General features: G+C 36.8%; 1 protein-coding gene across 5 annotated transcripts in view; it reads right to left on the bottom strand.

Moving 5' to 3' along the window:
- Nucleotides 1-13,324, bottom strand: part of SLC39A12 (solute carrier family 39 member 12) — a 43,061-nt gene that overhangs the window by 18,125 nt on the left and 11,612 nt on the right. For 4 of the 5 annotated variants that reach the window (XM_075746313.1, XM_075746309.1, XM_075746312.1 and 1 more), the window contains 4 exons: nucleotides 11,599-11,880; nucleotides 8,909-9,116; nucleotides 6,439-6,638; nucleotides 1,901-2,072 (listed from right to left, as the gene is read on the bottom strand). In XM_075746313.1, the coding sequence (XP_075602428.1) occupies nucleotides 1,901-2,072; nucleotides 6,439-6,638; nucleotides 8,909-9,116; nucleotides 11,599-11,880 (862 nt within the window). The remainder of the gene's footprint in view (nucleotides 1-1,900; nucleotides 2,073-6,438; nucleotides 6,639-8,908; nucleotides 9,117-11,598; nucleotides 11,881-13,324) is intronic. The other variant, XM_075746310.1, reaches the window with a different exon arrangement.

Raw genomic sequence — 13,324 nt, 5'->3', positions numbered from 1 at the left:
TAAAAGCAGTAAAGACTGCAAGGTGTTCAGGTAATAAGAAGAGAGATAACATGAGAAAGAAGGACTGTTGCTTTCTGGGGACCTACAATGATTCTCCCTATTTTGTTTCTTTCTCCTATAAACATTCTTGGGATATCCATGAGTGTCCTTCCATGCCCTTATCTAATGTTTTTTTCAATTCATGCTCATAGTTCAATTAATCTGTACACTATGGAATGATAGCTCAGCTCATTCCCACAAGCTGCTTAACAGTAGCTTAAAGTACAGACAAAATTTAGAGATGGAAAATGCTGTTCCATAATGATGATTGGCCAGCAGGATGTGGGGAAAGCTTACTAGCTCCAAAAAGATCTAGTCATAGAACCATAGAACCATAGAATGGTTTGGGTTGGAAGGGACCTTCAAGATCATCTAGTTCCAACCCCCCTTCCATGGGCAGAGACACCCTCCACTAGACCAGGTTGCCCAAAGCCCCATCCAACCTGGCCTTGAACACTGCCAGGGATGGGGCATCCACAGCTTCTCTGGGCAACCTGTTCCAGTGCCTCACCACCCTCATCGTAAAGATTTTTTCCTAATATCTAATCTAAATCTACCCTCTTTTAGTTTAAAGACATTACCCCTTGTCCTATCATTACATCCCCTTGTTGAAAGTCCCTCTCCAGCTTTCCTGTAGGCCCCTTTAGGTACTGGAAGGCTGCAATTAGGTTTCCCCGGAGCCTTCTTTTCTCCAGGCTGAACAGCCCCAACTCTCTCAGCCTGTCTTCACAGGAGAGGTGCTCCAGCCCTCTGATCAGCTTTGTGGCTGTCCTCTGGACTCTCTCCAACAGCTCAATGTCTCTCCTGTACTGGGGCCCCCAGAGCTGGACGCAGTACTCCAGGTGGGGTCTCATGAGAGTGGAGTAGAGGTGGAGAATCACCTCCCTTGACCTGCTGGTCATGCTTCTTTTGATGCAGCCCAGGATATGGTCAGGTTTCTGGGCTGCAAGTGCACACAAAGTCTAATCATCTAGAGCTGGCCATGCAGATATTAGGATAAAGATATGAAAGGCATTGATTTGTAGCCTAAATGTGCTGCTCTAGATTATGGTTAGATGCCCATTCCTTTTAGCTCATTCTTGGCTCCAAAATTCTCCACCAGAAATTAATGCCCCCTGTAATACACCAGCACATCTATGTTTGTAACCACTTCCCAGATATTGCTGGTTCAAAGCACAAACAAAACCAGGAAACACATTAAGAAGCCCTTAGGTCAGATCAGATTCAGGGGTTTTTTTGTTTTTGATAGGGTGGAATAGGGATTGGTTACAGGAGAAGTTGGCAGAATGGATGGGGCAGAAATCCCTGGGAGAAGTGTCATGCAAGTGACTGCGTGCCAGAAACAATCTGATTATACTGTAACTCAGTTCTTGTTCCAGCTCTATCACACAAGTCCGGCTGGCCATATCACTGGTTTTCTGGTTGTTTTTCTTCCCACAGTAGTATCCCCAAAGCTTCTCTGCTTTAAAATATCACAACATGAAAAACCAGCAGTATTCACACAGAACTTATCTATATCAAACATTTACCATATCATGGTATAAAATGCCAGCTAACATAGTCTTGAGGCTATATATAAGAGCAATGTAATGATTCTAGAATAAACCTGGTGGCAATTCCACAAAACAGGTCATTGCTGCACAGCAGAACACTTATAAGGACCTGTCATTTCTCAGTATAGTACTATTATCTGACGTGAAATTATGACTATGAAATTATAGAGACCATAGATTACAGAGTGCAGAAATCTCATCATGTTTTTGTTTAAGGTTATTAACAAAGGAAATGTCTCCAGAAGTTAAGCTCCTGCACCCCTTCGCCTGAATTTTCACAATACTGTACTGATAACAACATAACTCACTTTCCAAAGTTGTTGGTGGAAGCTTTGTCTGCTTGAAGTCAGGAAGCTGGCATGAACAACTTAATAGTTGCTGAATGATAGCTGGGCTGATTTGCTTGAAGTGGTCCTTGGAAATGGAAGAAGAACTATTTTTTAAAAATATCTTCACAAGTTCATTTGCAGAGAAACAAACCTATGTAGAAAAGTATGCACAGTTACTGAATATGTTGCACATACCTGCATTCAATGCCAAGGTTAAATATGGAAGCTTAAAATAACAAAGGGTTATACAACCTAGAAAGAACTTGTCTTCCATATACTCTTTTCTGATTAAATTACTTCAATTACTTCTAATGTTTTGGGTTTTGTTTTGTTTGGTTTTTTTTTTCAATTAAAATTTGATACTTCTATATATTTTGGAAAAACCAGAATCTTTGGTATAAAGTAGCACAATTTCTATTGAAGCCTATTAATATCATGAGGATCCGACACAATAATATCTCTAAATATTTTATTATTATATGTGCTAATAAAAATATTTTAATACTTACACAAATCAGGTTCTTAGCTATTAATGTAAGATATTGCCTGTATCAAGGCAATTTCTCCTTGTGCTGCATGTTTGTATCTTTAGTAAAATATGGAACTAAGTTGGGTTTTTAATTCTTTTAACAATGGTGTGTTACATAGTCTAGATTTGCTTTAAAGTCTAGTTACATAGTCTAGATTTGCTTTAAAGATTACTTAATAATTGTATTATTACTTAATAATTGTATTATTAGAGGTAATTAAGAATCTTAACTACTTTTTGCTCTTTTTAGAAGCCTCTCGGTCAAAAAAAAAATCTTTTCTTGGGAACATTTATATTTTGAAAAATTTTCATGAAGAACTGGTTTTCATCTCCAGGATGAAACTTCTAGTAAAAATGTAAGCAGTTAGCATTTGAATAGTTCTAGTGGCAATTTCTGTAAGAACTTTTGAAATGAAGAAGTCCAGATCAAATATGCTTAAAGGAATAATCTTAATCTCTTAATCCCATACAATTAGTTGTGATTCAATTAAATTCAAAGATAAATATTTGTCTTTCATTTAAAGTAGTCTGCAGCTGAGAACTATGGAATTCCTAAATATTATTTCCCAATCACTGAAGTTTAGGTTTCTTTTGAAAGAAAATTGCTATTTAAATAAAAGTAATTGTAATTATCATTACTTTTAAATAACCCAATTAAATTTCTTTCTGCCTTTGTGCATCCATTAGTAAAGGAAAATATGCCTTGTAGCTCACTAAGAAACTGAATGAATTGAGAATTGAGTACTGATACATTTATTCTGAATACCACTTTCATGTCTTCAGGACAATGGGTGATCTTGCTACCTGTATCGAGTCTGTTCAGCCTCCAAGCAGAAGGAGAGTGTGAAGACAGTTCATAGACAGGAACTACAATATTAGAAAAGACCTTCAGTTTGCCTGTTCTAGACAGTGATTTTGACTCTAGAAGCAGGGAACACCAACAGGTGGTATCAAGTTGGAAATTTAGCTCGTGGCTGGTTATGAGCAGCATTCCTCACTCGTCAGTGCAGGGGTTGATATTATTTAATGCCTTCATCAATGACCTCAGTGATGGAACAGAGTGCACCATACCACATTCACAGATAAAATTCAACTGGGGCAAGTAGTCAATATGCTAACGGGCATGGCTGCTATTCAGAGGGATCTTGACAAGCCAAAGAAATGGGGTGACAAGACCTTCAAGAAGATCAGCAAAGACAAATTTATTGTGCTTCAAACAGAATAACCCCATGCATCGAAAAAGGCTGGGAAAAACTAACTGGAAAGTAGCTTTAGAGAAAAAGCTCTTGAGGTCCTGACAGACAACTTGAACACGAGTCACCAGTGTGCCCTGGTGGCAATGAAGGCTAACTGCATACTGGCCTGCATAAGCAAGAGTGTAGTCGAGAGGTGATGGAAAAAGATTATCGCCCTCCACTGAGGACGTCTGGGCTATGTCCAGTTTAATAACCAGCAGTACAAGAAAGGCATTGACAAATAAGGGAAGTCCAATGGAGGGCCACCAAGATGGCTAGGGAACTGCAGCTCATGATGTGCAGGAAGACTATGAGGGTTCAGTTTGCAAAAGAGAAGTGTTGGGTAGATATCTTCAGTCTTCAACTCCCTAATGGGGATTTATAAGGAAAATAGAGCCAGTCTTCTCAGAGGTGTACAGCAAAAGGAAGAGAGGCAATAGGTACTAGTTGCAGTAGGAAAAAAATCCAATTTGCTATAATAAAAAAAACCATCAAAATGAGGGCAATAACGCACTGGTACAGGTTTTCCAGAAAGACTGTGGAATCACCATCTTTGGAGACATCCAGAATTCAGCAGGACACAGCCCTGTGAAACTTGATCTGACTTTGATGTTAGCCCTGTTTTGAGAAGTAAGATAGACAAAATGAGGTCTGGAATTACTATGAACCTAAATTTTAATGTGATTTTTTTATCAGGAATTTTAAAAGAAAAAGCAAGATCTGCTGTCCACCAAGCAAATAAACTGTCCACCCACACATAAAAACATAATTCTTAATGCTTATTAGTAAAATGTTCTTGTAAGTCTTGAGGCATTAGGACATCTTTTCGAGTTGCAAGCCCTAGTCTTTTAAGCTTCTTAACATAGGGAGGCAGAGTACTAAGTCTCCATTAGTAAAGCAACTATGTGTGTACTCCTGGATGATGACACTGAAAAAACAAGCAAATTGAATTTGCATATTTTTATATGAAAAACTAGATGGATGGAGGGATGATTTTGGTTTCTAAAACCCATGTTTCTATAATGAGGAATAATAAATGAATACACAGATATTGTGACATAGTTTAATGGAATTTAATATTATTGCTCTTATTAGATCATCTATTACTTATTTTATATGCATTTTTAAATCAGTAGAGACAATGATGACTTAAAAAGAAAGCAGTGACCTTTTTTTCTATGATAATGTTTCAAAATATAATTTCTATCTGAAAATCAAATTACAGATTGTAATATATTTAGGAAACACAATCCATGAGTGAGTCAATGCCTCATATGGAGCAGCATCTGTTACTAATGGAGCACAATGGCTATCATAGATACGTGCAGAAAGCAGGAGACAAAATTAGCAACACAACACTGAAACAGCCTTCTAATGGAATGATATGTCAAAAAAAATAGATGCAGCTAGAAAGAAGAAGAATGGAATAAAAAAGAGAAACTGGGAATTAATAAAGGAGAGAAAATATCTTCTCTCCAGATGTCTCTTTCTGATTTTTTTCATCTATGCAGAATATTTGCCTCTCAGTTTGAGTTACAGTCAGTCTCAGAAGTTCAAGAAATCGAAAACTGTGTTTTATAAATTCTTCTATCGCTGGAGAACAATTTTCTTCTTATACAGATAGTATCACTATTGATTTCTGACCTTCACGATTTAAAATTAATATGAAACACATTTAAAATAACCTTCATTTAAAATTATTTTGAGACTTTATTAAATGCCTGATCAGTATAATTGTCTTTTGTGGTCAGCTGGAAGGAAATAAATGTATTGATAGAGTATGCAAACAATTGCAATAAAATTCCACAGATAAATATCTATCAGAACGGCAGTAACCAGAATGCCATTTGTCTCAGTTCCACATCATAAAATGACCACACAGCAAAAGTCAATTGCACATCTCTTATTCTCCTAAGTGGAGAAGAAACATTGTCTTTGATTTATCTTAAATTGTAAAGAACTGAAAACAATAGAAACATATTCTTTGAAGTATATATTTCAAACATATACATCAGAATATATCCAAAGTATATACTTTGAAGTATCCTTTTTTCCTAAGGAATGTCTTCCAGCGAAAAGGATGGAAGTCAGTTACCATCTTAATCACCGTAATAAACAAAACATATTTATTTTCTAATATTAAGGATAAGGATAAAATCACCTGCAATGAGCCATTGTCCTTCAAACACCTCCAAGAAGACACTGGGTAGTATATAAAGTTCTATCTTATGGTTTCTATACTTTCTAAAGGAGGCTTTCTGACTCCATAGATGGCTACTAAAAATGTTTGGAAATGCCCAGTTTTCACTTGACAAAAGCCTTTGAGAAGCAACTTATGTAGAAACCTTAATTTACTTTTTTTCCTTAGTACAGAACAACTCTTCTTTCTATAAGGTCACTTAAGGGGCTTTAGAAGCTCTGTGACAAAAAAGCATGAGAAATCTCTAATAAATATGTGAAAATATTGAAGATATGATAATACAGTCCTCTGTCTTGAAGAAACACCTGATTCTGCGTAGCACAAACCATTCTGTTAACCCCTCCCACCTACTTTAATCACACATTCAAATAAAGTCCTTCCCCCAATTAATATTTAAACAAATATAAATATATAAAAATATAATTCAGTATCTACATGACATTTTGAGGTTAATAAATTTTACCTCAGAGATAATGTAGTGTTTGCAAACCAACTGAACTTTTATCACTGAAATTCTGTGACCAATACTATAATAACAGAAAAGCAAATTAACCTGATCCCAATCTGTGTTCCTTTCATGATCTTCAAAATAACCTTTCAGATAGCCTCCTTTTGTGTGGTTTCCTTTGACTGGAATATTTCTGGTTCCAGTATCTCCTGCCATACTGTAACGTCTTCTTTTGTGACTGTGGAATTGTCCATTTACAGTGCAGGTCTTTGTGGCTGTAAGCACGTTTAGGAGTTGTTCTAGTTCTAGTAATTCATTAGAAAATGGATATGTTACCATAGGAAAACACGCATTTAAAAAGATAAAACCAAAAGTAATTGTTAAAATTTTGTTAGTTTTAACATTAATCCAACTCCTCATTTTAATACTTTTTTTTCTCCTCAGTTTGGTGCTGTAGGTAATTTCCACTTAACATCTCTAGAAGTTCAAAATACCTATAAACTCAGCCTTTCCTTCTTTACAGTACCACACTCAGATGTTTTGCTTATGGCTATCTCAGAGGAAAACAAATGTGACTGAAAGGCAATTCATCTTCCATTTCATCATCAGTCTCTGCCAAAGTTATCTACAAATTCCTGCTTCATCATTCTTCAAATTTTCCCGTGCAAATGGAACACCATGCTAAGACGTCATCACTAGGTATTCAGGTAGTCCAGAAAGACCAGGAAGACAGATACTTTAGAGGTTGTCCTGAAGGCAATCTTCAGGATGCTATGCTGCTCTCTGCACTTCAAAATGGAACACCAGGCAGTGGATTTTCTCTCTCCTTTGGTTAAGTTGCTAACCTGGAAGCATGTCTGTTTACAGCACTGAAGTAGGAAGGAGGGAGCCAGGACCCCTAATCGAAACCTGAGACAATGCAGGGATGTATCCCATGACACAACTCGAGTGCAACGTGTGTGCCTGCTGATGAAATGCTTGGTTATATGAGTAGGCATGTTCTATTCTATGTTATTTATCATCTTCCTTCATCCCTGCATTTTCAAGAGGAAGCCATAGTGATAGTTTCTGTAAACCTCAGTTTGTCCATTGGAAACAAAGGCGGTCCACAAATAAATTTCAAAGGAATTTAGATCAATAAGATTAAGAATGTTTCCATGAGGTAATCCTTTATTTTTTTTTAATGTTGTTATGCAGAAAAAGCAAATGGTATAATCTTAATGGCAAATCTTACAAAAAGACTTGTGATAAGATGTTTGTCTACCTTCTTTGTCTTGAGCAAACAGGTCTGAATGGAGCTGAAGCTAGATTTGTTTTCTAAATGTAGTCAACTCTAATTTTTTTTTTTTTTTTTGCATGCTGCCACTTCCTTGCTCTTTCCTTCAGTTACTATTAAGAATTTAAAAAAAAAAAATAATTAAAGGGACAATTTAATTAGCTTAGGCTTAAAATATACTTATACCGTAAGAAACTGGTTAATATTTTTTTTTTGTTTCTCTGAATGACACTCTAACTCCACGAACCATAAAGTCTTGCCATTGTCTTCACTGGGGCCTGGATTTCACCACATGTAGCTAGTTAGTAGCACTGTGCCCAGATGGCTCCATCCATTCTTGTGAGTCAACGATTTTAGAAGATCTGGCTTGGCAATTTTAAAGGAAGGGTTTTGCTGGAAAATCAGTTTATGAGAGTACAGTCTAGGAGTTCAAGTTAAGGGCTGAGGATTTTGTTCGGTTTTACTATAATTTCTTCTGTGATTCAATGTACCTTTGTGTAACCTAAGAGTGGTAAAAAGGTTTTTACCTATGCTTAATTCAACTTTTTAAGCTGTTTTAAACCATACCTAATGTAACTTTTTAAAAGTGAAAAGTTTGTAAAGTGTTGTAAAGTGTTACTTCTATTTATTTATGGTTAAGTGGCATTTCTGATAAGTCTAGCAAGAGAGCTCCTGAAGAAAATCAACTTTGTGTATTCCAGACTCACTGACTGGGTACTAAGATGAGAAGGTGGGTAGGGAAGCACAAACCATAAAGATGTTTTCAGGTACATTAGACAGATATCAGAGAGCATTTGGACAAGACAGAGGGGCCTGTGTCTATTTAATCTCTTCTGGGGTTATGTCTACACTGAGGTGTGAGTGACTGAGGTGTCTAATCTGGCTACTGTACATGACTCATCCCATCTACCCCTAAATGAGCCTTGCAATTTATCGAGATCTGCATAAAGAAGCAATGTAAACGAGGCCCCAGTGAACTCTGCCCTCACAGCTAGATTGCCACTCTCAGAGCTCTCTCGGGCAGTTCACACAGTGCTGAGCAATTAAGTCATAAATTAATGTGACAGTACCCATTTAATAATCACAGTAACAATTTGTTTTATACCTCTCACAGAATGATTAAAATAATGAGTGTATTTTCCAACCTTATTTTTAGATTTAGAAAAGACTATTTAACAGCTCTATAATGAAATGGCATTTAAATCTAAAATGAAGGGCAAAAAGTCCTTCAGGCATTTAAAGATAGTTTACATCAAATATGTGTTGCAAAAGGCAACCAGAGACAAATAAATAGCTTACCTGTCACTTGGAGCTCAGTGGTACTGTTCAGAGAATTGAAAATATATTTTATAAAGAATTCCGGGGAGGGCAAACTTGCTTTCCCCATACAGACTCCTTGGAGAGCCAGAGTAATGATTAAAGCAGCCAGACGTGGAAGAGTGTTTTCATCAGCACCATCTCTGTCCATTATATCAGCATTTTTCTCCAGAGTACTCACATCAACACACTGAAATCAGGAGAAAACAGCATGAAGACAGCCCTGGTCACCTCCATTTAAATAATCAGAGTGACAGGAGAAGAAACTGGAGAGAACACTTTCACAGACAGCCAGGGTAGAAAAAATACAGAGATTAAAGCTGTAATTGACAGTAGGGCAGCAAATGTAAAGCAGAGGATGTTTTCAGGAGAACAGGCATAGAATAAAAAAGCCTGAAATTCTACTCAGTGTCTGATGGTGAAGAAGTATAGTTCTTCATTCAGGTTATTTTTGCTTAGTGTTATTTTCATGCTGTTTCTATCATTCCTGTGTCCTCCTCAATTGCATCTACATCTACTTCCAGAAAGCGACAGAAAAAGGAGGAATTTTTGTTAAGTCACAAGAAATTGACTTAAATAATACAGACTTTAACTCTTTATCACAAACTTCAGAAAGAATTCTCTTAATGTTTTTAGCGCCCTACTATTAAAGGGAGTCAATAATTTGTCACTGGGCAGTTATCTGGGGACAATATGAGAAGATACAATTCTGCAGATAAAGGGTGACTTCCCTGCTGGGTGACCAAACAGGAGCAGTAAACAGTCGTGCACACCCATGCGTGTGGATGTGCACAGGTCTGAAGTGAGGGAGCAGTGTACAGCTTGCTCAGTAACCTGGAGACTTAGCCCTGTTTTCTCCCATTTCTGCCTTTCTTGTTTATTTTCACGGCAAACAGTTGGGGTTTGAGAGAAAAAAAAAAAAAAAAGGCAAAAATTGTTTAAGTTCATTTGTCTCTAACCCATATTAACTAAATTGAAAAGTCAACTAGATGAGCCAGTACAGTAATAATTTATTTGACACATACTCATCTCTTTATATATATGCCTTAAACACTGCAGAGAGGAGGCTAGCATTTCTTTTCCTGTCTATCCATCACACATTTACATTTCCACAACCCGAAATTTCACCTCTCATTTAAAATAATATATTAGCTTCTGTGACTGAGAAGCGGATATTTTCTGTGAAACCAAAACACATAAAGAGCCACTAAAAATGCTATTCTATTACTACCCTGCATCACTGGCCCTTTTCCATAACTCAAGTGTTACGATTCTAAGCATTAGATAGCCTATCACGTTTTGTGTACCTTTCATAAAAAAACCCTCTTTTCCCTCATGTCAATGAGCGGGGAAGTCTCAGTCACTGAGCAGGGTTGACAACTGATTATACTGCCAGCGTAAACAAACAGACTACACAGTAAAGCACTTTATGGATTGTTATTCTATCTTGACATGCCAAATACCCACCGATGCCTCTTTACAGTTGCCCAGATACCATTGGAGTTCTTGGAAATCGGCACGTTCACCAGGACTCAGAACCAAAAGTACTGGTCAATGAATAATTTATGATGGGAAACGATTACACAAAGAACACGGAAAGAGGAACTGGAGGCCCTCAGCATTCTGCTACACAGCCAGCATCTTCTGTTTGTGTAGGAAACTCTACTATAGTATGGTGTAAATTAAAATCTAATGAAATGAAAAAGGGCAAACCCAAACTTTTCAATAAACCAAATTTAATTGTATATTATGAATAGATCTAAGGGGCTTTTCACAGCAAGTCAACCTGCACTTTAGGAGTTATCTGATCTGGCAAAAAATGTATTGCCTATTACAAGGAAAACAGTTTTTCTTTAGATTGTGAACTTTAGAAGATTATTCTATTATTTTATAAACCCTACTTGAGATAAGGAATAATAAACAGTGGTGAGAAAACTCGCTACATGTTTCCTGACTTAAAATGGATATTTCCAGCTGAATATACTCAATATGCTTTTATTTTAACTTTAAATTTAAGTTTATCTGTATCAGTCTTTCTGCAAGGCATATTTGTGCTGGTAGATAATTAATCACAAATGTATGTGTCCCAACTGGAAGAAGCCATCATATCTTTGGGCAGATTCTTTATTCCACCCTGCTTTGGACGGACATGGAAATGCAGGGCCTGGCAAGGTTCTCATCACAGCAAAATGGCTCATCATTTCCACTGTACAGCCAGATCAGTTTTGGACCTGTTCTGCTTTATACCATTTAAATACAATCACTGTTAGTATATCTACACTAATAAATACAAGAGATGAGAAAGTATTTTCTGTCCTTGAAGCCAAGTGCAACATCTTGCATCTACACAGCTATGCTCTTTTCTGTCTGCCCTAAGCAGCACAACCGCATCTAAATTATCTGTTGGGAAGGGTTCCTAACATGCACTGTCTCCCCAGCCATGTCTCAGTGGACTCTGTGGAAGTGCTAGGTAGCACATGCCAAAAGCAAATCAGGGAGAAGGCTAGTATTGAACAGCATGTACATAAAAAGACCAGTGTTCAGCCTATGCTCTCACACTGTTATTTACCAGCTTTCTGGAGGACCATGATACTAACACAATGTCTGAAGTAGCTTAAAGGCATTATATCAGTGAGAAATAGGAAGGGTTTTTTTTAATATATTTTCTTTACCTGGGTTTCAGAAGTTTTAAAATGTTGCCGTACTGCAGCCAAAATATCTTCAGTTTCATTCCGTGAAAAATAATAACAGTCTTCATCATGTCTTAAACTAAGCATACTCTGTAGGTAAAATTTATAATCCTTATCATCCAAGCTGAGGTCTGAAGAACACACATCTCTGTGATGAAGAATGTAGTAGAGGAGAATAAGAGAAATTCTCTCAAATACTTCTTCACTGAGATGGTCTTCCGAATCTCCACCAGCTATTAGTAACAAAGCATCTGGTTCAAGGCACTGTGAAAAAATAAAAATAAATAAAAATTCAACTCAAGTAACACATTGCAAGTCATCTGCAAATACAATTAGAGAGGAGAACAGGAGAATTGAACTCTTATATTTAAGGGATCAAACCTAAGCCTACACAGATGCAGGCTGATGGAATGGCAGCAGGAGGGTGCAGGTAATTCATTGCAGTTCTATGGCTGCAAAATCACACTGTGGTTTTTTCCAGAGACCCTTCTGGTTTTAAGAAATGTCAAGTAGCCAAGGGATTTAAGATTTACTACAAAAAAGGACTAACTCTGATCAATCATTGTAGGGAATTGAAAGTTTTCCACTGGCTTCAACAGATTTTATTTCTGGTTATAAATATATCAGGTAAGGGCTAGGACTACTCATATTTTCACCTGTGCATTCTATATGTGTTTATATTATAAGACAAAGACCATACCTGGACTGTAGGTAATTCAGGGTATGTAAACAGAAGTTATATCATATTCAATGCACTGTTAAGAGACTTAATTAATCCTGAAATCATATAGCTATTTCTATTTTTTTCTCAATGAATTCTGTTAACAGGAACAATTTGGTCCAGCGCAGAGAGCTAGCACAAGGTCTCAACACCATTTAGTCCTCCAAATGCGTTTCAAGAGAGACTAAAATGATATACTCACCCTGTGCAGGCTTTCTATCTGAGCACAGACTTTTATATATATATAAACACCTCATTTTTTCTTGATACAAAGACACTTTCCAGAAACTTTTGCCAGCTCAAGCCAAAGTTAGTCTTTAAAATTTGACCAGAAGACTAATAGAGCTCTGTGTCTGGCTATGGGAAATAAGATACCAAATTCCAGAATAAAGTGTCTTTCTTGAAGAGATTCTGTAGCTATTGTCATTCGTTGCGTAGCTGGTTTTTTCCAACTAGTTCCTTTCCAAGCATGTTACAGGTGTGTCAGCTAATCTCAACTATTATGGTAGAGCAGGCAGACTGTACATTTCAGAGAAGAAACTGCAACACATGAAGGTACCATGGGAGGATCAAAACTGCACTCTAATAAATTCATTAATCCAGACAGAACCTAATTTGTCAGACTAAATTGTTGTGGCTACAAGCATGACGTGTTGGTTGGTGTGGCTCACCTTGTATGTTAGTTCATTTTCCTACACAGAAGCTGAGTAGAATCAAACACACATTGTTCCAATGTTCCTTGAAGGAATTGAGAGAGCTGCTCTTTTCTATTATTTCTATTTAATAGAAATAATTCTAACAAAAATTCTCACAAATACTAAATCTAAAAAAAAAGGGAACAGTGCATGCAAATTGCCAAATTAAATATTTATACTCATAAATAAACTAGATTACAGTATGATCAATCCACTGTCCCCTGCCCATACTGTCTATCAAGATCTATCATTCTAACTTTTTTAATGCATATCTTTGGGCTAGGAGGAATAT

Source organism: Balearica regulorum, chromosome 2 (assembly GCF_011004875.1).
Source record: "Balearica regulorum gibbericeps isolate bBalReg1 chromosome 2, bBalReg1.pri, whole genome shotgun sequence".
In the NCBI taxonomy this organism is placed as follows: Eukaryota; Metazoa; Chordata; class Aves; order Gruiformes; family Gruidae; genus Balearica; species Balearica regulorum.
The sequence above is the reverse complement of the archived record's forward strand: the minus strand, read 5'-3'. Positions and strand labels throughout refer to the sequence as shown.